General features: G+C 42.1%; 2 protein-coding genes across 11 annotated transcripts in view; one reads left to right on the top strand and one right to left on the bottom strand.

Moving 5' to 3' along the window:
- Positions 1-16,171, bottom strand: part of cpeb3 (cytoplasmic polyadenylation element binding protein 3) — a 66,547-nt gene extending 50,376 nt beyond the window's left edge. For 4 of the 9 annotated variants that reach the window (XM_024424662.2, XM_024424669.2, XM_024424710.2 and 1 more), the window contains exons 1-2: positions 16,054-16,171; positions 12,819-13,666 (exon numbers count right to left, since the gene is read on the bottom strand). In XM_024424662.2, the coding sequence (XP_024280430.1) occupies positions 12,819-13,666; positions 16,054-16,093 (888 nt within the window). In that variant the 5' untranslated portion in view covers positions 16,094-16,171. Of the gene's footprint in view, positions 1-3,107; positions 3,313-3,420; positions 4,101-8,588; positions 8,666-12,818; positions 13,667-13,880; positions 14,186-15,416; positions 15,536-16,053 lie in introns of those variants that run through there. The other 5 variants (XM_024424728.2, XM_024424679.2, XM_024424701.2 and 2 more) reach the window with 5 other exon arrangements.
- A 94-nt stretch (positions 16,172-16,265) lies between these two features.
- The window catches only part of march5 (membrane-associated ring finger (C3HC4) 5), a 76,137-nt gene continuing 66,377 nt past the window's right edge, over positions 16,266-26,025 (top strand). For both annotated transcript variants that reach the window (XM_042323020.1, XM_042323018.1), the window contains exon 1: positions 16,266-16,638. In XM_042323020.1, coding sequence (XP_042178954.1) covers positions 16,595-16,638 — 44 coding nt within the window. In that variant the 5' untranslated portion in view covers positions 16,266-16,594. The remainder of the gene's footprint in view (positions 16,639-26,025) is intronic.

The raw sequence follows: 26,025 nt of genomic DNA, 5'->3' as shown, positions 1-26,025 counted from the left end.
CGGGGGGGGGTACTACCTCTGCTCGTGTCCTGAAGTCCACGATCAGAGCTCCTTTGTTTTGTTTATGTTGAGTGAGAGGTTGTTTTCCTGACAACACTCCGAGCGTCCTCACCTCCTCCCTGTAGGCCGTCTCGTCATTGTTGGTAACCAATCCCACTACTGTTGTGTCATCTGGAAACGTGTTAATTGAGTTGGAGGCAACCTTGTGAGGGTTAACACGTTTAAATGTTTTACTCACGTCAGCCACGGAAAAGGAGAGGGGGGGTGCGCAGTCCTTGTTAGCGGGCCGTGTGACTGTATTATCCTCAAAGCAGGCAAAGGTGTTTAGTTTGGCTGGAAGCGTGACGTCGGTGTCTGTGAAGTGGCTGGTTTTCTTTTTGTAGTCTGTGATTTCCTGTAGACCCTGCCACATATGTCTTGTGTCTGAGCCGTTGAACTGTGACTCCACCTGGTCCCTGTACTGGCATTTCACTTGTTTGATTGCCTTGCGGAGGGAATAACTACACTGTTTATATTAAGTCATATTCCCAGACCTCTTCCCATGGCTAAATGCGGTGGATCGCGCTCTGTTTTTTGCAAATGCCGCCATCCATCCACGGTTTCTGGTTAGGGTAGGTTTTAATAGTCGCAGTGGGTACAACATCTCCAATGCATTTCTTTATAAAATGCACTCACCGAGTCAGCGTATAAGTCGATGTTGTTCTCTGAGTCTGACCAGAACATATTCCAGTCCGCGTGATCAAAACAAAACATTTTCCCTATTTTGTTGCATTACAACCTGTAATTTAAATGGATTTTTATTTGGATTTCATGTAATGGACACACACAAAAAGGTCCTAATTGGTGAAGTGAATTTTTTTTTGCTTGTTTAAAAAATAAATTAAAAAACGAAAAAGTGGTGTGCATATGTATTCACCCCCTTCGCTATGAAGCCCCTAAATAAGATATGGTGCAACCAATGACCTTCAGAAGTCAGATAATTAGTTCAATAAAGTCCACCCGTGTGCAATCTGTGTCACATGATCTCAGTATATATACACACTCCTGTTCTGAAAGGCTCCAGTCTGCAACACCACTAACCAAGGGGCACCACCAAGCAAGCTACACCATGACGACCAAGGAGCTCCCCAAACAGGTCTGGGACAAAGTTGTGGAGAAGTACAGATCAGGGTTGGGTTATAAAAAAAATATCTGAAACTTTGAACATCCCACGGAGCACCGTTAAATCCATTATTAAAGAAATGTGAAGAATATGGCACCACAACATACCTGCCAAGAGAGGGCCACCCACCAAAACTCACAGACCAGGCAAGGAGGGCATTAATCAGAGATGCAACAAAGAGATCAAAGATAACCCTGAAGGATCTGCAAAGCTCCACTGCGGAGATTGGAGTATCTGTCCATAGAACCAATTTAAACTGCACACTTCACAGAGCTGGGCTTTATGCAGGAGTGGCCAGAAAAAAGCCATTATCTTTTAAGCAAAGTAAGCAAACACATTTGGTGTTTGCCAAAAGGCATGTGGAAGACTCGACAAACATATGGAAGAAGACAACAATTGAGCTTTTTGGACATCAAGGAAAATGCTGTCTGGCACAAACCCAACACCTCTCATCACCCTGAGAACCTATGCCCACAGTGAAGCATGGTGGTGGCAGCATCATACTGTGGGGATGTTTCTCATCGGCAGGGACTGGGAAACTAGTCAGAATTGAAGGATGGCGCTATATAGAGGGAAATTCTTGAGGGAAACCTGTTTCAGTCTTCCTGTTTCAGTCTTCTTTGAGACTGGGACGGTGGTTCACCTTCCAGCAGGACAATGACCCTAAGCATACTGCTAAAGCAACACTCAAGTGGTTTAAGGGGAAACATTTAAATGTCTTGGAATGGCCTAGTCAAAGCCCAGACCTCAATCCAATTGAGAATCTGTGGTATGACTTAAAGATTGCTGTACACCAGCGGAACCCATCCTACTTGAAGGAGCTGGAGCAGTTTTGCCTTGAAGCATGGGCAAAAATCCCAGTGGCTAGATGGGCCAAGCTTATAGAGACATACCCAAAGAGACTTGCAGCTATAATTGCTGCAAAGGGTGGCTCTACAAAGTATTGACTTTGGGGGGGTGAATAGTTATGCACGCTCAAGTTCTGTTTTTTTGTCTTATTTCTTGTTTGTTTCACAAGGGAAATTATTTTTGCATCTTCAAAGTGTTAAGCATGTTGTGTAAATCAAATGATACAACTCCCCCCCCAGAAAATATATTTTAATTCCAGGTTGTAAGACAACAAAATAGCAAAAATGCCAAGGGGGTGAATACTTTTGCAAGCCACTATGGTTTCCGGTTTGCATATAGGCTAGTTAAGTTACTTGATGGCCGTCTTGATGTCTGCTTAAGGGGGAATGTACACAGCTGTGACGATAACTGATGATAATTATTTTGGTAGGTAAAATGGCCGTCATTTGATTGTAAGGAATTCTAGGTCAGGTGAGCAGAAGGACTTGAGTTCCTGTATGTTGTTATGATTACACCATGAGTCGTTAATCATAAAGCACACACCCCGCCCTTCCTCTTCCCATAAAGGTGTTTATCTCTGTTGGCGCGATGCACGGAGAAGCCCGGTGGCTTAACCGATTCCGACAACATATCCCGAGAGCGCCATGTTTCTCTCGCTCTCTCCCCATGTTGCTTTTGAATGCATTTCACACAACTTTTGAATTACAATTAGATTTTAAGGCTTATATTAATGTACTGCTCAATATAGTATGTGTCATCATTGCAAATCAACCGCATTACACTTAAACTTCAACCAGTAAAATGGCTCTTTGGCTAGTTTTTGCTACAGCCTACAGTATATTAACGAGCATTAGCATTCTAGCTAAGAACCGCTCCATCCAAAATTGTTATTTTGCAAAGATCACAAACAACTATAAATCTTAGCAAGAATCAAAACATAATTGTAAGCGTATTAGAACCCAAAGATGTTTAGAAGTAATAAAATGTAAAGCTAGGCTATGTTGAATGGGAGCAGATGGCGATGGCTTTCTTACAGCCTCGCGCATCTGCGCGTGACGTCAGTGTGTAGTGCACTGGAAAGGGGTCTATAGGCTACATTTGATTGATGTTGTGATTCCGGGCCAATCGACCTCCAATGTCATCTGGACCAGCAGGTTCCCTATGGTTTTCCTTAACTCTGCACCCTTGCTTAGTCATGGGATGGGGCAGCCTCTTCTCCATACTAATATACCCCTTTGGCAGCGACAACAGTGCATGTCCTCTTCGGTGCCATTATTATCTTTCCAGGTAGGCCGTGGAACCTAGTGGGAGCACAACACAATAAGACCGTGTGGTAACACAACACAGTGACCTATTATTTCAGTATTATGTCATGTTATTAGCTGCTAATGAAAAACTAGGCTACTAACCTGCGCTTCAGCACCCCGATGCAGCGTCGATCAATAAGGCATCTCACCTCAGCATAAGCATTTTTGTACTCCCGCTCCTGGTCTGTCCTGGGTGCCAAAACACTGGTGCCATCAGCCACTTTTTTAGTGGGTAGCCACTGTCCCCCAGCAGGATGCCACCACATCCACCCTCTTCAAACACCCGCTGGAGTGTGCGCTCCCGTAGGATCCCTGCATCATTGGTGGACCCAGGCCACCTTGTCACCACATCTATAATCTTCATCTCCTCGTTGCAGGCAAGCTGTACGTTGATGGAATTAAACACCTTTCTGTTGACATAGAGATACGCTATTCATGGTCAAAAGAGGCCTGTATCCTGACATGAGTACAATCAATGCTGGTTCTCTTTGGTTAGGTCAGCAGACAAGGTAACGAAGTCGGGTCTTTATGGCGAGTGACACACGTCGGATTGCCCTGCAGGCTGTAGCTCTGCTGACATCTATCATGTCTGCCACCGTGTTTTGAAATGTACCATTATTTCTCACTTACACATGAACCATCTGCGGCGAGATCTCATCGATTTAAAACAGATCACGCCTGCTAAAGCAGAACCTCTCAATACACTCCCGTCTGTACACATATCCAGAGGGTTGCGGCGATCTCTTAATATTCGTTCCCGTCCAAAGGTCCACTGGTTGTTAAAACCAATAGACAAAATGTGCCATGTTCTGTTATTGTAGTTTTCAAATTCTGTTTCTATGGAGAATAGTGTAACTATGGAGAATGTTTGAGTAGACACCCTTGGGCTTTCGACCAGGTGGTCCAACTGTAACAGTATTGCTTCCTTCCCTCTCCTTGCCCCAACCTGGGCTTGAACCAGGAACCCTCTGAACACATCAACAACTGCCTGCCATGAAGCATCATTGCCTATTTCTCCACTAAACCGCGGGCCTTGAAGAGCAAGGGACACAACTACTTCAAGGTCTTCGAGTGAGTCAGGTCACCGATTGAAGCACTACTGGCGCGCACCACTAACTAGCTAGACATTTAACACCTGCTATACAACAGGTATCATTTTTATGTCCGGTGTAGAGGTCGTCAGTTGAATGGTGCTTCCTCCGACACATTGGTGCAGCTGGCTTCTGGGTTAAGCGGGGGGTGTTAAGGAGGATGCATGACTCGACCTTCTCCTCTCCCAGAGGCTGTTGCAGCGATGAGAAAAGATCGTAATTGAAATTGGGAAAAAAGGGGGTAAAAAAATAAAAAAGTGTAACACAAGAGGACTAAAATACCCAAGAACAGAGCTATATACAGGGAGTACCAGTATCAGATCAATGTGCAGAGGTATGAGGTTGAAGTAGATATGTACATGAAGACAGGGTAAAGTGACTAGGCATCAGGATAGATAAAAATAAGAGTAAGAATAAAGAACAGAGTAGCATCAGCATATGATGTATGTGTTGTCGGTATGCGCGGGTTTTGTGTATATATATATATATATATATATATATATATATATTAGGATATCCAATCAAAAACACATTTTGACTAATGGGGAAAGTGTGTAAATTGTGTTGATAATCCTCTAAGAAAACCAAATAGTCCAAACCTCATGTCTATATCAAAATTAGCCAGACTAAAAAAGTGCTTACATTTTGTCTTGGCCATGAATGGCACACACACAATCCATGTCTCAAGGCTTAAAAATCCTGTAACATGTCTCCTCGCCTTCACCTACACTGATTGAAGTGGATTTAACAAGTGACATCAATAAGGGCACGGCAGGAAAATCGCTGCGTGAGAATTAAAGCTACCTGACAGGCTTACCATTGAACTCATCTTTCTTCCTAAATCCGGAAGACATAAAACAATATAGAAATGAGAGATATCAATTAAGACATTTTAGTATATACTGTTCATATTAATGCAAAGTTCCTGTTCTTTTTCAAAGCCTTTTACATTTAATTCCTCTCGTGTCAGAATTTATTTTTTATATTTGCGACCCACGATAACAATTTGGAAGACGACCACGAAATGTAAAATCCTCAAAAGTGCTTTGTGCTTATTATCAGATGTATTAGGTTACAAAATAAAACTTTTAAATTATGATATTTATGATATTTAATTTATGATAGAGAAAGACCCCACTGAATGATTCAGAACATGAATAATCATATTTGTCTTGGTAAAATGCATTTTATAACATAAGGAACCCTATATATCATCTTGTGAGTGTGCATAGTCCATGCAAGATTGGGTCAGTACAGATAGCCTGGATAACAGCAGTCTTACGGCTATTTATCAGTCTTATGGCTTGGGTGTAGAAGCTGTTTCAGAGCCTGTTAGTCCGAGAAATTCGGTACCGTTTGCCAGAAAGTAGTAGACTATGGATGGCTGGAGTCTGACAATTTTTCGGGCTTTCCTCCGACTGCCTGATTTACACTGCGTATAAAACAGTGTAAATAGCTTTCACCTGATCAGTCTATGATCCGTTATTCAGGGCCAGTCCTTGCAGTTCTACCTCCATACGAGAGACCAACAACAAAAAAAAATGTATTATGTATTTTCCAGATGTTGAAATCAGGCAAATTTTTGCTTCTGAATGAAAGTTGTAAATAAGTAAATTTATAGGTCTGGACCAAATCTGACGTCAATGATTGGTTCAGATTTGGGCGGGACCAAAAACTCATGTCCGTGGATGTCGAAATCAAGGCCGGTCCGGAACTGCACCAAAAAAAGACGTCCAAAAGGCGTCAGCGTCAGTCCGTACTTACTGAGGTGTGGCCTACAGTGTTGCTGGAAATCTTATTTTATGAATGCCCATCTATGTGGTAAGTCTACTGTTCGTAAAACACCAAAAAACAACATCCGGACAGGACCAATAAAAGATGACCCAACTTTATCAGGAGTTGTCGCGAGCCCATTTGCAGCATGTTTACACAGCGACAAATGCAGAAGAATTTTATTTTTCACTATGATCAGCTTGTCAAAAAAAAAGTACAGATACAAACTACTGATCATGACAATGGGGTGTAACTCCTGGTCAACAGATTATGGAATGTACATTGTCCATTTTAGTTTGACCTGTCCTGTTTGCAGGACATGTTGTTTGTTTAACATGACAGCGCATTTTGTATTTGATTGAGCGCCATTTAGGTTAGGCTACTTGATCGGAGAAACTTGCATGATGTAAAAAGTGTCCGTCTCATTACATTGTCATACATTTTATATCCAACCTGTAGGCAACAGAAAAGGTCACATACCCTTTCTACCATATACTATATCTGCTACATTATTTATGTTCTGGCGGAACTTTGGTGGAGCGCCGCAGAGATACGTCTCTCCAACAACACCGTGGAAAGGCGCGCTCGGAATGGACAAGCAAAACATTTTGGGCCCCCGCTTTTAACAAATTGGACACTGCTTATCAAAGGGCGGCGTAAGCGCTCAGATGCCGCCGTTTGAAAGAAATTGACATTGACGAGCTAAACTGACCAAAAACAATCTGCCGCCATAGGCGGCCGCCTAATCCTGTCTAATGACACGGCCGGCCGTGCCCTTATTGATGTCACTTGTTAAATCCACTTCAATCAGTGTAGGTGAAGGCGAGGAGACATGTTACAGGATTTTTAAGCCTTGAGACAATTGAGACATGGATTGTGTGTGTGTGCCATTCATGGCCAAGACAAAAGTTTTAAAGTGCCTTTGAAGGCGCACCGGTTTGTGTCAAAAACTGCAACACTGCTGGGTTTGTCACGCTCAGTTTGCCATCTGGGGGTGGGGGGTTCAGCCGTGATGATTGAGGATGAGAACTCTTGGTAGATAAATGTCTGCAGCAGAAATTTTAAGTGTGATTTCCTGATAGTTGCTGGTTGAAAAGTCAATCTATACAGGACCTTCTAATCAGCAGGTTTGCATGAGCGGGAGTTGCGGCAAATCTACAGTTGGGTACTTAAATTTATGCCGAGACACTATTTTATATTGATATAAAACAGCATCATTGGGCCTTTAACAGGTTTGAGAGACAGACATAGATTTTTCTCATCAACTGAGGGAGAGGCTCTGCCTTTGAAACACTGTCCAAAAAGGATCTGATTCGTCCATACAGTGCACAGAGAGATCTAAGAGTCTTCGAGAGATCTTAGAGAGATCGAAGAGTCAATTGAAGCACCCCTGCGTCAATCTATGTAACTTAATACAAAAATCCCAATCAAAATCCTTCAGTTTAAGCTAGAGATATCGTCGTAATCCACCGCATCTGCCCATGTCAGCCTTCCGCATCTGCCCATGTCAGCCTTCCGCATCTGCCCATGTCAGCCTTCCGCATCTGCCCATGTCAGCCCATGTCAGCCTTCCGCATCTGCCCATGTCAGCCTTCCGCATCTGCCCATGTCAGCCTTCCTGCCCATCTGCCCATGTCAGCCTTCCGCATCTGCCCATGTCAGCCTTCCGCATCTGCCCATGTCAGCCTTCCGCATCTGCCCATGTCAGCCTTCCGCATCTGCCCATGTCAGCCTTCCGCATCTGCCCATCTTCCGCCTGCCCATGTCAGCCTTCCGCATCTGCCCATGTCAGCCTTCCGCATCTGCCCATGTCAGCCTTCCGCATCTGCCCATGTCAGCCTTCCGCATCTGCGGTGGAAGGTGACTGAGCTACAGTGGTGTGTCAGACCATGAGACATCCCGAAAATCTTTCTTCTCACGAAAACGTCTGAAGTGTCTGAACGGTTTGGCCTACAACCTATGACCACTTTCCGGAAAGGGGAGACTCATGAACACGATGTTTTTCTATGTTCTTTTCTCTACGATCCCCAAAAGTGTCACGGAACTCGTCTGAAGTCGATAACGCTGATATGTCAACTTCTGTCTGCGTCCAAACCGTTTTAAGCTACAAACTAATATGACGCCACTATTTTCACGACTGTCCTTTTTTTCAATTTATGAATGTGTTATTCAATGCGTTTCTATGGGCTATAGTATTAAAGGCCAAATTCTATATTTTGACCACTTTTTATTTTTTATACCTAAGGGGTCCTAAAATTCAAAATGGATAAATGATCCATGGTATGGCAATCTTAAAACAATTCCATTTGTTAACTTAGAACCCAATGTCAAGTCGACTCATTTCAAATGAAGGTGTCTTCTGAGATGCTCATGGACATGTTAAGTTGAATTCCACACATTCCTCACCTTTTATCCAGCAGCTAACAGTTGGGTATGAGCACATGCCAGCACAACCAGGACTCACCCTGCATTCATGTCACATACTGTATATGGGAAAGAGATTAAGAATGGCAGGTAGACTTGATCTGGCACACAGCATCAAATAAAATACTAAATATTAATCACATGCTTTGTAAACAACAGGTGTGGACTAACAGTGAAACGCTTACTTACGGGCCCTTCCCAACAACGCAGAGAAAAATATCTAAAAAATAAAATGAGTAATAAATACACAACGAGTAACAATAACTTGGCTATATACACAGGGTACCAGTAATGAGTCGATGTGCAGGGGTTTGAGATAATTGAGGTAAATATGTACAGTTGAAATCAGAAGTTTCCATATGTCTTAGCCAAATACATTTAAACTCAGCTTTTCACAATTCCTGACATTTAATCCTAGCAACAATTCCCTGTTTTAGGTCAGTTAGATTCACCACATTATTTTAAGAATGTGGGATGTCAGAATAATAGTAGAGAGAATTATTAATTTCAGCTTATATTTCTTTCATCACCTTCCCAGTGGGTCAGACGTTTACATACACTCAATTAGTATTTGGTAGCATTGCCTTTAAATTTTAAAACTTGGGTCAAACGTTTTGGGTAGGCTTCCACAGTAATTTGGGTGAATTTTGGTCCATTCCTCCTGACAGAGCTGGTGTAACTGAGTCAGGTTTGTAGGCCTCCTTGCTCGCACATGCCTTTTCAGTTCTGCCCACACATTTTCTGTAGGATTGAGGTCAGGGCTTTGTGATGGCCACTCCAATACCTTGACTTTGTTGTCCTTAAGCCATTTTGCCACAACTTTGGAAGTATGCTTGGGGTCATTGTCCATTTGGAAGAACCATTTGCGACCAAGCTTTAACTTCCTGACTGATGTCTTGAGATGTTGATTCAATATATCCACATCATTTTCTTTCCTCATCTATTTTGTGAAGTGCACCAGTCCCTCCTGCAGCAAAGCACCCACACAACATGATGCTATGCTTCACGGTTGGGATGGGGTTCTTCATCTTGTAAGCATCCCCCTTTTTCCCCCAAACACAACAATGGTCATTATGGCCAAACAGTTCTATTTTTGTTTCATCAGACCAGAGGACATTTCTCCAAAAAGTACGATCTTTGTCCCCATGTGCAGTTGCAAACCGTAGTCTGGCTTTTTTACGGCTGTTTTGGAGCAGTGGCTTCTTCCTTGCTGAGCGGCCTTCCAGGTTATGTCGATATAGGACACGTTTTACTGTGGATATAGATGCTTTTGTACCGGTGTCCTCCAGCATCTTCACAAGGCCCTTTGCTGTTGTTCTGGTATTGATTTGCACTTTCCGCACCAAAGTACATTGATGCGAAAACACCATGGTCCCATGGTGTTTATACTTGAGTACTATTGTTTGTACAGATAAACGTGATACCTTCAGGCGTTGGGAAATTGCTCCATAGGATGAACCAGACTGCTGGAGGTCTACAATCTTTTTTCCTGCGGTCTTGGTTGATTTATTTCGATTTTCCTATGATGTCAAGCAAAGTGACACCGAGTGATGATGTCAATTAGCCAATCAGAAGCTTCTAAAGCCATGACATTTTCTGGAATTTTCCAAGGTGTTTAAAGGCAGAGTCAACTTAGTGTATGTAAACTTCTGACCCACTGAAATTGTGATACAGTAAGTGAAATAATCTGTCTGTAAACAATTGTTGGAAAAATGACTTGTGTCATGCACAAAGTAGATGTCCTAACCGCCTTACCAAAACGATAGCTTGTTAACAAGTCATTTGTGGAGTGGTGGAAAAACGAGTTTTCATGACTCGATCCTAAGTGCATGTAAACTTACGACTTCAACTGTCCATGTCGGGATAAAGTAACTAGGCGACACAATAGATAATAAAACAGTAGAAGCAGCGTATCAGATGAGTGCAAAGAGGGTCAATGCAGATAGTCCAGGGTAGCTATTTGGTTAACTATTTAGTGAGTAGATTAACTCGGTGAGTAGATTCACCTATTTCTGAGGTTGGAGCATGTTCAAAGCAGCCTGTACAATACACATTTACTATATCCGACACAATATTGGAGAACAAACTAGTAATGAGAGATGACTCCATTGTGTGATCGCATCTGTTAGTAATTGTGAATATTCTTCTGACACTGAATCTGTAAATGAGAGCGCCTAGGCCCTAGGCTGTCACAACTTCAAATGTTTTCACTGAAAAATACTTTCCAAAACTGGTTGTCTGTGAGTCCTATTTTGGACATTGGGTAGTTGCAATGCTTGAGTCACTATCTGTTCAGGGTGTTGGAGACAAAGGGGCTTCGTCTTCACAGAACACAAAGTACTATATGGGAAAACTGTGCTGCAATGAGTTTAAAAGAAATGAAGTCTGCATTGTTAGCAGTGACAGCAATGCTGCGTTGCTTGTAGGTTTTGTGCTAAGTCTTGTGCTAACTAATGTAAGTCCCCACTCACAAACCATCAGTCACAATAAGCAGGAACAAAAATGGTATAGGTATCAGTGTAAAGTACTACAAGGCCTATATATCTCCATTAAACAATGCCTTTGTCTCTGCTTTTGAACAAGGAGATATATTGGGCCCAAGTGATAGCCTAAAAAGAATGGGAAGATGGAATAGCATTTAATTGGTTTGTGTCTGAGGAAGCCGTAGACATCTGATAAGGCTGCGCTGAGACAGCACCGATCACTGACTAACAGCACACATGACTCCTAGGTTATCTCCACTGCAGTGCTAGCAAACTAGGCATGGAAAATGTGAGACTTACATTCTATAGTAAAATACTTGCTTGAAATAATTCAGTTAATGCCTCAAAAAGGCACCTTACCCTTTTCAGCTTTGGCCTAGCTAAAATACCCTACAATGACATTTTTTTTTTGACATAGGTTGCCTACAATTAAATATTCTATAGAGTCACAATTTACTGACCAGACACGGTTCATTACTTGGTTGTCAAGCGGCTGAAGCCTATTGCAATTCTTTCATTTCTGTCTACAGGCTTTCAAAAATAACTAGGACTGAAAATAATTAACTACTTGTCCAAATATTATAATTGAAGTCATGTGATACTGTCACGGCACATTAGGCTATAGTGACATCAAAGTAAAGAGTTTACGCAGTCAGAACATAATTCATTTACAAACTAGTAAAACAGGGGAGGGTGAACTGATATAGGAGAGTTGCAACAATGTTTCAAATGTCACTTTGTTACAACATAATTATGACTAATAACTTATAGCGAAGCGGATACTTTCATAATAATTTGGTTACAAAGTACTCCATCATCATATGACAGCAGCACGCAGCTCAGCAGTGTGTCGAAGACCCACCGCACACTAGACTAAAAATAGCCAATCACATACGAGCAGTTTGCCCTTTAAGCGCCATTACAAAATACACATTCATTTTCCTCAGTAATTGCAATGATTTTCACAAGGATAGTGTAGGATGTGACCTCCAGAGCCGTTTTTCAATGTAGTCAGTCCACCAATGGAAAATAAGACATGATGCATAGCCTGCATAACAACCTTATTATTAGGTCATAATAGCATAATCAATATTATAACTTCATAATTCATTAATCACTACTCAACAATCCATTGTGACACTTCTTAAAATTAAACATTGTCATAATTAAGAGTTACAATGTTTTAATGATCTGAACAGGTGCCCTTATGGGTTGCAGGAGACTAAAATCAAAGTATTTGCTCTTTTTCTTGAACCATTTACATGAAGAATATTCAACATAGCTTCATGTTCAACACAGCCCGTACATTTTTATTTTATTATTTCACCTTTATTTAACCAGGTAGGCTAGTTGAGAACCAGTTCTCATTTGCAACTGCGATATTATTTGGTAGAATGCTTGAAACCGTAGGCTATAGACCTAGTTTGTTGACAGAGATGGAGAACTCTGTTAGTCTATAGCTATGGTTATTGCAACAAATGGTTACATTTCTTGCATATTTTGCCAGCTCACTCTGGGAGTGTTTTAAATGCAACCTGTGAGTAGACTATACATATGGCTATAGGCTACTTCTGCAGTGTAAGATGCTCTCTCTCGCTCTCATGATGTGGACATGAAGACATTACCATAATCATCTTCTAACACACTTGCGTTTAATTGACATGTTTATTATGAAAATGTTTCAAATTGGATTAAAAGGTTAGGCTACTTATTATACATCCAAACATACCTGAAAAGGCATCATATTGTTGCTGTTGTCCGTCCTAAAGGCGTTGTCCTCCATCCAAGATTTCGGGGTGAGGGGACCAGCTCTCGGGAATTTTGGGGGTGCTATAACATTGCTGGAATATGGCTTTTTCATCGGGGAGATGGGGTTCATGGAAGACGGCACCCCTACACCGACCCCCACGCCAACCCCGACTCCTACAGCTCTCCGCGGGTCCCTGCCTGCCTGGAGACCGCTCCAAGGATTGGAGGCTGTGCTCCAAGCGGTATTCTGGTGATTATTCCAACCCGAAGATGAGGCAGGTGAAGAAGCCTTGCTATTCATGACAGACTGGTGACTGTATGCGTTTCTCTGTGGAAAAGGACCTTGGTTGGGGCTAACAGGGGATCTCCGTTGCTGCGGCGGTGGCTGCTGCTGTTGCTGGGCTTGATGCTGAGACTGTGCCAAGCCAAGCTGAGGTGAGAAATTGCCTCCAAATACCGGATTGACGTGATGGGGGAAGTTCTGGAAAAGCATTGTTCCGTTCACTGAGGGTATTCCTTGAAAAAAATTGTCGTCCACGGTGTTTGTGGTTCCAGTGGACCAAGTGCTACCAAATGAGGGGGACAGGGTGCCACCGGTTTCCTGCGGCTGATGAAAATTTAAACCCGGCAGGATCGGAGACTCCATCAGCACTTTCTCTTTGTTGAGAGCTGAAGCTGCTTGGTTGCTCACACTCGATGGGCTCTCCTCTGATGTAGTGGGTTCCGAGGGGGTCGGGGTGGAGGGAGGTTCTACGGTTGGATCTTGCTGCTGATGAGGTTGGGCTTTGTTTTTGTCCATCAGTAAATCATCCTGCATGGTTTGCTGAGCTGAAACGGGGGAAACAGAGACGAGTTATTATTGAGAATGTCATAGACTAGGCTCGCAGGGTTGTTATGATATTTTATAGAACTCAAGAGTGTATTTTTTCTTCTGCAAGCCAATTGCAATGCGAATTCGTGATCACCCATTCAGCAAACAAAATCGAAGACTACCGATGTGACACAATAAAGTGCACTAAAGCAAGAGATTCAATAGTTTCACCCTTTCGGACGCCAGCGCTCCACTCAGATGTAGGCTATGCGGGAAATACACGTGGAGGATACCGACATTCACCAATATTCGCCACGTATCGTTTTCCTTTCCTTCACCCAGCAACTCCGAACTACAATGTGAAACTGATTCTTGTTCCTGTTTTTTTTCTCACGAGAACCACCCCTGAATTAATTTGCATACGTCAATAAATACAGCTGCTGCGTCCTTCAAAAAAGGTTAAAGAGACACGCCACCTTGACCAACCCACTTCATAGAAAAATGGATAGAGATAGCTATTTCGTATGGAACGAGCAAGGCACTTCTCCTTAAGTTTCTGCGTCAATGATTGCTGCAGTAGCTATAGATATGACGCACTTATAGGCGACTATTTTTGTATGACATCAGCCTAGTAGGCTGGACATGTTCTACATTTTAGGTGACTTGACAGAACGGCTTGCTACATAGGGAGGCTAATAGCTTCACCCTAAAAGCATGAACGTTATAAAGATTACGATTAGCGGCAGATTCAATTATTGCATTAAACTTGGTCAATTTGCCTGTCTCCTTTTTATTTGCTCATTTTCTGAGTAGGGTGCAAATGGGTGCTGAAACAGAGGCCACGCCTATCTGCATATCTACGTTTGGAAAAGCCTAAGACCCTTTTCATACTATGACAGATTCTCTTCAGGTTTCGAGAGAATACCCTTGGCTACGTATTTCGCCTCTTCTTTCATGCATGTCTGCATTTATGTTCCGTCGGCATTGATAAAACAAAAATATGTATAATGTATAGCCTGCTATATTGCATTTGGTTTTCCTAATAGTGTATGGTCTATCATACACTATACGTTTATTCTGGGCGTCCCGTTTGCATCATTATAAACATAATTAGGTATTTCGCTGATCAATTGAGAACAGTATCAATTTACGCATATCAAAACCATTCTGACTGCCGTGCACAGTCACACTTGAATGAGAGCTATGAGATCGCATGGTTTTGTCCATTTTAATTATGAATCATTAGAGATAACAACTGTGGCCTTTAATAAAGCCACATATGGTGGAATTTAGAAGGTATTCGGGAATAGGCTAAAACGACTCACACACGCAGTAGGCTGTGTCAAATTTAGGTTGAGCACATTATTTTAATTCTCAGACTTCCTGAATATTTCTAAGAGGTGTGAGGTAGACTTATCGCAGCAAAATATATGCAAAATATTGCACAGCATTCTGGACACCCAGTTAGTCCTTGTTTTCTCCTCGACGCATAAACGTTGCCAATTCAAGGTCATCAAGTAGACTAATCAATATAGGTGCAGTTTACCAGCCTACAAGAAAAGCAATACACCAAATCGGACTATCTAAAAGTCGTATTTTTCCTACGCGTTGGTTATACAAGATAGTCAATACATTCACAAGCGGGCTATTAATACATTCATATCCACCAGCCCCTAATCTACAACTGTACAGATACCACCAAACAAACACAGCAACAACCGCATGCACACCTTTGTCGGTTTTTGTTTCACATGACATTAAATTTACCTTAATCGTTCACCTTTTGGGACTGTAAATATGGCTATTTCTGTTTGCCTCGTCTGGGTTTAGATATGACAAATGAGCTACCCTTGCGCGGAGGTAGTCAGTAGTTGCTTCAACAGCTGATTGACTGAAGCGCATGGATGATGCAGAGGCTTCAGGGAAATGTAGTTTCATAGTTTTAGTGTACTCCTCCAGAATGCAAAGTTTGGTCGAAAATAAAAAATCATTTTGGTAAGCTTTTATTTTAAATGTAGACCTATGCATTTTTTTGTTGTTGCATAAAAGTAGTCTAGTATTTAACGAGGACATCTATTTAATGACAATTAATGATGGGGTTTCAAAATGTCAATTTTTCTGCAACAATATATAGTCTGATTGGATCATCATTAGACGAGGCTGCTTTTCCTCACCAAACCACAGACCCATGTAATTATGAAAAATTGTACCCAGACGACACTTCCCCAATATCTTCCATGACTGCAAAGCCCTTGTTGCAACATTTTGCAGTCATTTTAACAGAGAAAATGTCGCCAATAGAGATTCAACTTAGCCAATAAATGCGATGCACTCAGTGGCATGCACTCTCGAAGCGTATGGCCTGAAACGCTACTGACAGCTAGGTATAATATATGCAGCCTACCGCAATATGAAGTATTCTGTAGCCATATGTGTATCTTCATGATGCTAGTCTGCCCAAGTAGCCGTTGTGCCTCTTAGGTCCGTTATACAAGTTAGAGCATTAATTTGATAATTCTTTGGCCACACGAAGGAGAAAAAAAATGTGGTCGGACTACATATCCCAGGCATCTTGTAAACGTATGGTTTCGCAGCCTCTGACGGGCTTGTTATTGTTGGTGACGCAGAGCGCATCACCTCAGAGACAGGCAGTCAATTGAGTCAAGTTGTCACAGCGATGCATTAATGATAAACAAAGTATTACTTGTTTTTTAGCAAAATATTAACGTGAAACCGCAGGCGAAGCGTCGAGTAGTAATGCATTATTTAGAATGACCGCAAAGGAATTGGCTTATAGTTGAAGTTACTTTATTTCGGCTAACCAACAAGCTAGCCAGCCAGCTAAAATATTCGAAGGCCTCGCCGCTTTCAACAAGGCCAAGCTAGCCAACTAACCTGCATCGTTAAACACTCAAAACAAGTGTTGTTTTACATTTATTGGCTATATGTCGGAAGATATCGCATTGGTAATGCAACAGAATTTGGACAGGTGAGTTGAGTTTAATGTTAGTTAGCTACCTAACCTACTAGCGAAGCTAGCTTGCTAACGCTTCACAGCTGGGGGGGGGGTCAGGTGATTGCAAGGGCGCCATGGTTAATAACTATACTAATTCTTACCTTGTGAGTATTATAATGTTGCTAGTCATATATGCAGCATGCAAACTATACAAAGTTCATGGGGCAGGATCAGTGGGACCAAGATATGTTAACTTATGGGGGTGTGTCACGCGATGCACTTCCGACCTGGCTCAAATCAAAATGTATTTGTCATGTGCGCCGAATACAACAGGTGTAGGTAGACCTTATAGTGAAATGCTTACTTACAGGCTCTCACCAACAGTGCAAAAAAGGTATTAGGTGAACAATAGCTAAGTAAATAAATAAAAACAACAATAAAAAGACAGTGAAAAATAACAGTAGCGAAGCTATATACAGGCACCGGTTAGTTGGGCTGATTGAGGTAGTATGTACATGTATAGTCACTTTAACCATATCTACATGTATGATAAACAGAGAGTAGCAGCAGCATTAAAGAGGGGTTGGGGGGGAGGGGCAAACAATGCAAAAAGTCCGGGTAGCCATTTGATTACCTGTTCAGGGGTCTTATGGCTTGGGGGTAAAAACTGTTGAGAAGCCTTTTTGTCCTAGACTTGGCACTCTGGTACCGCTTGCCATGCGGTAATAGAGAGAACAGTCTGTGGCTGGGGTCTTTGACAATTATTATGGCCTTCCTCTGACACCGCCTGGTATAGAGGTCCTGGATGGCAGGCAGCTTAGCCCCAGTGATGTACTGGACCGTACACACTACCCTCTGTAGTGACTTGCGGTTGGAGGCCGAGCAATTGCCATACCAGGTAGTGACGCAACCTGTCAGGATGCTCTCGACGTTGCAGCTGTAGAAACTTTTGAGAATCTGAGGACCCATGCCAGTTCTTTTTAGTTTTTCTGAGGGGGGATAGGCTTTGTTGGGCCCTCTTCACAACTGTCTTGGTATGTTTGGACCATTCTAGTTTGTTGGTGATGTGGACACCAAGGAACTTGGAGCTCTCAACCTGCTCCACTACAACCCCGTCGATGAGAATGGGGGTGTGCTCGGTCCTCCTTTTCCTGTAGTCCACAATCATCTCCTTAGTTTTGGTTATGTTGAGGGATAGGTTGTTATTCTTGCACCACCCGGCCAGGTCTCTGACCGCCTCCCTATAGGCTGTCTCGTCGTTGTCAGTGATCAGAAACTTAATGATGGTGTTGGAGTTGTGCCTGGCCATGCAGTCATGGGTGAACAGGGAGTACAGGAGGGGACTGAGCACGCACCCCTGAGGGGCTCCAGTGTTGAGGATCAGCGTGGCAGATGTGTTGATACCTACTAGAGGTCGACCGATTCATCGGAATGGCCAATTAATTAGGGCCGATTTCAAGTTTTCATAACAATCGGAAATCAGTATTTTTGGGCGCCGATTTAAAAAAAAAGATATATATATATATATTTTTTTTATACCTATTATTTAACTAGGCAAGTCAGTTAAGAACACATTCTTATTTTCAATGACGGCCTAGGAACGGTGGGTTAACTGCCTTGTTCAGGGGCAGAATGACAGATTTTCACATTGTCAGCTCGGGGGATCCAATCTTTGAAACCGTACAGTTAACTAGTCCAACGCTATAACCACCTGCCTCTCGTTGCACTCCACGAGGAGACTGCCTGTTACGCGAATGCAGCAAGCTAATGTAAGTTGCTAGCTAGCCTTAAACTTATCTTATAAAAATCAATCAATCATAATCACTAGTTATAACTACACATGGTTGATGATATTACTAGTTTATCTACCGCGTCCTGCGTTGCATATAATCGATGCAGTGCGCATTCACGAAAAAGGACTCGTTGCTCCAACGTGTACCTAGCCATAAACACCATTGCCTTTCTTAAAATCAATACAAAGAAGTAAATATTTTTAAACCTGCATACTTAGCTAAAACAAATCTAGGTTAGCAGGCAATATTAACCAGGTGAAATTGCACGCTGAGTCAGGGTATATGAAACAGTTTGGGCAGCCTGGCTCATTGCAAACTAATTTGCCAGAATTGTACGTAATTATGACATAAGATTGAAGGTAATGTAACAAGAATATTTAGACTTATGGATGCCACCCGTTAGATAAAATACCGAACGGTTCCGTATTTCACTGATATAATAAACGTTTTGTTTTTGAAATGATAGTTTCTGGATTCGACCATATTAATGACAAGTCTTGTATTTGTCTGTGTTATGTTATAATTAAGTCTATGATTTGATAGAGCAGTCTGACTGAGCGATGGTAGGCAGCAGCAGGCTCGTAAGCATTCATTCAAACAGCACTTTCATGCGTTTTGCCAGCAGCTCTTCGCAAGCACATCGCTGTTTATGACTTCAATCCTATCAGCCTAATGGCTGGAGTTACCGATGTGAAATGGCTAGCTAGTTAGCGGGGTGCGCGCTAATAACGTTTCAAACTTCACTCGCTCTGAGACTTGGAGTAGTTGTTCCCCTTGCTCTGCATTGGTAAAGCTGCTTCGAGGGTGGCTGTTGTCGATGTGTTCCTGGTTCGAGACCAGGGAGGAGCGAGGAGAGGGATGGAAGCTATACTGTTACACTGGCAATATTATAGTGCCTATAAGAACATCCAATAGTCAAAGGTATATGAAATACAAATGGTATAGAGAGAAATAGTCCTATAAATACTATACTAACTACAACCTAAAACCTCTTACCTTGGAATATTGAAGTCTCAGGTTAAAGGGAACCACCAACTTTCATATGTTCTCATGTTCTGAGCAAGGAACTCAAACGTTAGCTTTTTTACATGGCACATATTACACTTTTACTTCTCCAACACTTTGTTTTTGCATTATTTTTATTTTTTTTCAATTTAAAGTTTTATTAAGTTTTCTTGTTTTTCAATCAACCAACAAAACACATTCCACATTCACAGATGTGACAGGCTTTAAAAAAATAAATAGTAAAAAAAATAATACATTTGAAAAAATAAAAATACAATTAAAATGAATGATAAAGTCAAATAAGAGCGTTTATTTTTCTTAATCTATTTATTTTCCTTGGTGCATATATATATATACATGCGTATATACATACACACACGTACTCAAAAACTAAATTAAAATAAAAACACACAAAAAAACATATAACACTTGCAGCAGCACTATCAAGGTTCTTATCAGCTATTTCAAGCATTCGCTGAGACGACGGGCCAATAATTCGTTTTTAGGTTTTACAGTACCTTACACAACATGTATCTGCGCATTTCCCTAGTCACCCCGTTCACTCTGTCCAGTTTGAAATATAGTTGAATAGTGGAGACCAGAGTCTATCAAACTTGGGGCTGTCTCTTGTGGAGGTCATAAGTGAGCTTTTCAAGAGGAAGAAAGTCAACAATCTGGTCAATCCACATTTTAAATGTAGGAGGGGTATTAGAGGCCCACAATAGAAGAATACATTTCTTAGCAAAGTATGTAATAGTCATAAGCAAATTTTCTCTGTCAGGATCAAGAACAAAGTCCTGCTGGGCATTAAGAAGATAGATACACGGGGTCATATCAAACTGTACCTCTAGTATTTTCTGTGCAGCAGTATGTACAGATTGCCAGAATCTGGCAATCTCTATACAGCTCCAAAATACATGCATATAGGTTCCACTTTCAGAGGTACATCTTTTACAGTTAGGAGACATATCTGTTTTCATTCTATGGAGTCTCAAAGGAGTATAATAAAATTTGTACAAAAATTTGTAATTAGATTCTTTCATTTTTACACTGGTAGAGGAGCAGTATACCCTGTCGCAAACCTCCGCCCATAACTCATCACTGATAGTCAGACCAAGGTCCTTTTCCCAGATTATTTTCAAAGGAGTAAAGGAGGAGCTTCCTTTCTCAGAAAGGAGTCTATAGATGTAAGATATTTTGCCTTTAATGGATTGTGCTGTGACGAAGGGTTTTAAATTCATTCAACTGAGTTCTAAACCTCCTCTTGGAGGTAAATGAGGAAATTACATGTCTAATTTGAAGATATTTTAAAAAATGGGATCTTGGTACATCGAATTCACTGCAGAGCTCTTGAAAGGATTTCAGTGTAGTGGTTTTCTGATGAAATAGGTCTGAAAAGGTCCTGAGTATGCCAAAGATTAAAGTTGGCATCCCTCAGGGCTTTTGGCAAGTCTGGGTTGCCTACTATAGGCGAGTGAGAACATATTTGGGAGGAAATGCCCAGGTATTTCTTACAGTCCCTCCACGCTAGTAGGGTGCTGTAAATCACAAAGGTTTTGGCTATGTTGCCCACTTCACTAAAGTTATTAATGAATATAATTGAGCTTAAGGGCAATGAACCACAGGATTGGGCTTCTATCTGAATCCACGTTGACTCTTGTCTGTTTGTGATCCATGTTAGCATGTTGCGGATTTGGGCAGACCAGTAGTACAATTGAAGGGAGGGAAGGGCAAGACAACCCTTAGATTCAGGTTTCGATAGAGTGGAAAAATTGATCCTAGGTTTTTTATTGCCCCATATAAATTTGGTGATGCTTTGGTTAGTTGTTTTGAAGAAGGAAACTGGGAGATAGCATGGGAGCATCTGAAATAAGTAGTTCAGTCTAGGGAGGACGTTCATACGGATTACATTAATTCTTCCTACTAAGCTAATTGGGAGGGAGATCCAGGTTTGGAGATCGTTCTTGATTCGATCCAGGAGTGGAAGATAATTTTCCTTAAAAAGGCTATTCAGATCTGGTGTTATGAAGATCCGGAGGTATTGAAACCCCTGTGTTTTCCATTGGAAAGGACAAAGTGTCTTCATAGAGCTGGTGAGTGTAATATTGAGAGGGCAGACAGTGGATTTGTTAAAATTGATCTTATAACCTGAAAACTTGCCATACTGAGCAATTGTGTCTAAAATGAGAGGGAGGGATTTCTCAGGGTTGGATATGTAGAGCAAGACATCATCTGCGTAAAGCGAAATCTTGTGCTGCAGGCCGCCTGCAGAAACGCCCATTATACTTGAATTGCTCCTTATCAGCTCTGCCAGAGGCTCCACCCCCAACAAGTAGAGCAGCGGGGACAGCGAGCACCCTTGTCTTGTGCCCGTTCCAGAAGGAATCTGTCAGAGTTCAGTCCATTAGTAGTCACCATGGCATTTGGATGAGAGTATAGTGATTTGATCCATTTAATAAAATTTGGGCCCATATTGAACTTTTCTAAGACTGAACACAGAAAGCTCCACTCCATCCTGTCAAACGCCTTCTCAGCATCCAGTGAAGCCAGCAGGACAGGGGTCTTCTGTGCGTTTACTTGATCAATAATATCAAAAAGACGGCGAATGTTATCAGAAGAGTATCTGTCTCTAATAAATCCAGTTTGGTCCGCTTTTATTATTCTGGGAAGAAGAGTGTTTAGTCTTTTGGTGAGCAATTTGGTAATTATTTTATAGTCGAAATCCAACAAGCTTATGGGCCGGAAGGACGAGCAGGATAGGGGGTCCTTGTCCTTTTTTAGCAACACTGTAATGCGAGCTGTGTGCATTGAGTCTGGGAGAACTCAGTTTTTGCAAAAATCCTCCAGCATTGGCATGAAGATAGGGCTGAGCTGGGGCCAAAAAGCTTTGTAGAACTCTCTGGGGAATCCATCTGGGCCTGGGGACTTATTAGGTGGCATGGAGGTAATTGCCTCCGGGATCTCCTCAGGAGTGAAGGGGGAGTTGAGATCTTCTTGGTCGGTCTCTGATAGTTTAGGTAGCAAGATTCCCTCTAGGAAAGAGTGGAGTTCTGCCTCCGTTTTCTCTCAGAGGTATATAGTTTGCAGTAAAAATCATGAAAAGTTAAATCGATCTTTTTTGGGTCATATGTGACCTCGTCCTCTGCTGTTCGGATAGCCATGATTGTATGCTCTGACTGCTCCTTTTTTAATTGGTAAGCAAGCAATCTACTGGGCCTATTGCTATACTCATGGTATTTCTGTTTAGTAAAGAAAACTTTTTTTTTATCTCCCGAGTGTAGTCCAAATTCAGTTTGGCTTTGGCTGCTTTAAGTTGACTCCAGGAGGTGCTGTCTAGGGATTGTTTATGTATTTTTTCACAGCATTCCAGCTCTCTCTCAAGATCTAACCTGTGTGCTTATTGCCTTTTTCTTAGAGGAAGCATATGCAATTAGATGACCTCTTAGTGTGGCTTTAGCAGCGTCCCACATTGTGGCCGGAGAAACAGGAGAATCTTTATTGTCTTGTGTGTAGTTGTCTATCCATGTAGTTACCAATGTATGGAACGCTTCGTTTGATAGCATGGAGGTGTTGAATTTCCAGCTCTTTGACCTCGGGATGTTTTTGCAGAGGTCAAAGCGGAGGTGGACAAAGGCGTGATCTGAAAGTGCTATGGGTCCGATTGTACAAGTGGCTGAATTTATGAAACTCTTTGGGATAAAAATGTAATCTATACGGGAGTAGGTGTTATGGACATTAGAGTAGTATGTATAGTCCATAGATGAGCTATTAGTCTCTCTCCAGATATCTATCAGTCCCATCTCTTTAGTAAGAGAGTTCAACATCTTTGCAGATCTAGGATTTGTGGTGGGGACTTGAGATGATTTGTCTAGGGTTGGGTTAAGGGTACAATTAAAATCTCCGGCCACCACGCCAAAGGAGACACAATGCTCATTGAACAGGGTTATAATTTTTGACATGAAGGCAGGAGTATCTGTGTTAGGGCGTATATGTTTAATATAGTAATTGGTTGACCATATAGTGACCCAGTTATCAAAATAAATCTCCCCTCCGGATCAGATATGTTTTTGTCAATTATGAATGGAACATTTTTATGGATAAGTATGGCTGTGCCTCTACTGTTTGATTTGAAAGATGAGAAATACACCTGTCCCACCCAAGCTCTGCGGAGTTTGGCATGTTCAGCATCACAGAGGTGTGTCTCTTGTAATAGCACGATGTCTGCTTTTTCCTTTTTTAGAACACATAGTATCTTTTTTCGTTTTATTGCATGCCCTAGACCATGGCAGTTCCATGTCAATAGATTTAAGGTACGTCATCGAGCAGTAATCGAACTTTAGTGCAAGTCATCGCTGGGTAAAAGTGGATAGTAATTACAGCTGCATTCACATAAAAGGAAAATAAATGGTGTACATAAAATAATAATCTCTGAACACCCCAGCCGAGTTCCCAAACAACTCGACACATCCCGTTGGATCTATTACCCCCCGCTCAGTCTCAATTCTGTGTTCCGAATAAAACAAAAACCGGGAACAGTTAGCAACGCACAACGTCTCCCTCTCCCCACCAAAGAAATGCCTCATCCTCTCCACCCCGCATTGAGTAAATAACACAGTTGCCCTCGTCCAGACCACAGTAAAAGAAGGGAGAAAAATAAAATCAATAGCCCAGCCTACATATACCTCCCCCAAGGGACCTAGGGAACCCCAAGTAATAATAGCAACAAACAAAAAAACAGGGAAATAAAAGTAGGCTGAAACATTAGTAGGCCTAGGTTAGGCTATACAGCCCATCCCTCTCAGTTAAAGGAAAATAAATATAAATTGGACGGCTATAATGACATTTAGGGGGTGGGTCTCTGGATATCGGCTATATGTCGTCTTACCTCCTTTAGTAATGGCATTAATCGCATTTAGTCATTGGTCTGTTTCTCATTGGCCAGGATTGTCTTTCAATAAACGTTTTGCCTCTTCAGGAGTTTTGAAGTGTCGCAAGGCTCCTTGGTGAAGAATCCTGAGCTCGTTTGGGTATTTGAATCCCCTGAAGATGCCTCGGTCAATGGAGTATTTCTTCACTTCGTCAAATTCTCGGTGTATTCCAGCTGACAGGTCCTGGTGTAAAGCGAGTTTGGCGTTTCCCACTGTGATGGTGTTGTTTTTCGCCGCCTGTAGGACTCGTTCCTTGCCAGTGAATCTCAGGAAACGTATGGTGATTGGGCGCGGTGGTTGTCTGGCTGCTGGTGGGGGCCTCAGTGCTCGGTGAGCTCTCTCGAGTTCTATGGGCCTGTCGGTGGACATGTGGAGCTACTCAGGAAGTTTGTCTTGCAGGTAGCGGATCAGTGGCATGTTTCCCTCTTCTTTTTCGCCCAGATTGAATAGAACACAATTATTCCTTCGCCCCCTGTTTTCCAGGTCCTCTGTTTTCTCTTCCAGATGCTCAATTTTCTTTTTAGCATATGCTATTGTTTCCATGGCATCTGTCAATAAGTTTTCCATGGATAGGATTCGCTCCTCTGCCTCAACCATAAACGCGGGGCGCCTGGACATCTTGTTGTTGATGTCAGGCAAAGCGGTTTCCAGGATTGTCACCTTGCCCCCTATCGCACTGAGCTGAGAGTTAATGGCATCTAATTTAGTGTTTAGTTCTGTACGTTGGGATCTCAACTCAGAAAGGATGTCTTCGACAGAGTGCGAGGTTGGCATTCGTTGTGCCTCGTGGGAGAGCGGGTTCTCTTGCTTCTGGCTAATGGCGCTAGTTTTTTCTGAAGCTAGCTTCTTCTTGGAGGCTTTTTCCGTCGCTAATACTCGAGTCCCGGTAAAAATGTCACCTGTAGTGTCACCTTTTGTAGCCGCCATGACTTTTTCTTACTAAAGCTAAATGAGTTTGAACTTGGAGTGGAGGTAAGATTAGGAATTGGAAACTACTTGTGCGGAGCTCTTAGTTCATGCGGCCATCTCGTCCAAGGGTCACGTGATCCCCCGTTTTTGCATTATTTTAACCAAATTGAACATGTTTCGTTATTTATTTGAGACTAAACAGATTTTTATTGATCTATTATATTAAGTTAAAATAAGTGTTCATTCAGTATTGTTGTAATTGTCCTTATTACAAATAAATAAATACAAATCGGCCAATTAATCGGTATCAGCTTTTTTGGGTTCTCCAATAATCGGTATCGGCGTTGAAAAATCATAATCGGTCGACCTCTAATACCTACCCTCACCACCTGAGGGTGGCTCGTCCAGGATCCAGTTGCAGAGGGAGGTTAGTCCCAGGATCCTTAGCTTAGCAATGAGCTTTGAGGGTACTATGGTGTTGAACACTGAGCTGTAGTCAATGAATAGCATTCTCACATAGGTGTTCCTTTTGTCCAGGTGGGAAAGGGCAGTGTAGAGTGCAATAGAGAGTGCATTATCTGTGAATCTGTTTGGGCTGTATGCAAATTGCAGTGGGTCTAGGGTTTCTGGGATAATGGTGTTGATGTGAGCCATTACCAGCTTTTCAAAGCACTTCATGGCTACGGACGTGGCTGACAAGGTTGTGCCAAACCTCACGAATGCTCTTGTGGCTGAATGAAAGCAAGTTCCCACCGTAATGGTCCAACATTAGTGGAAAGCTTTAC

The sequence above is a fragment of the Oncorhynchus tshawytscha genome, linkage group LG01 (genome assembly GCF_018296145.1).
Source record: "Oncorhynchus tshawytscha isolate Ot180627B linkage group LG01, Otsh_v2.0, whole genome shotgun sequence".
Classification (NCBI taxonomy): Eukaryota; Metazoa; Chordata; class Actinopteri; order Salmoniformes; family Salmonidae; genus Oncorhynchus; species Oncorhynchus tshawytscha.
The sequence above is the reverse complement of the archived record's forward strand: the minus strand, read 5'-3'. Positions and strand labels throughout refer to the sequence as shown.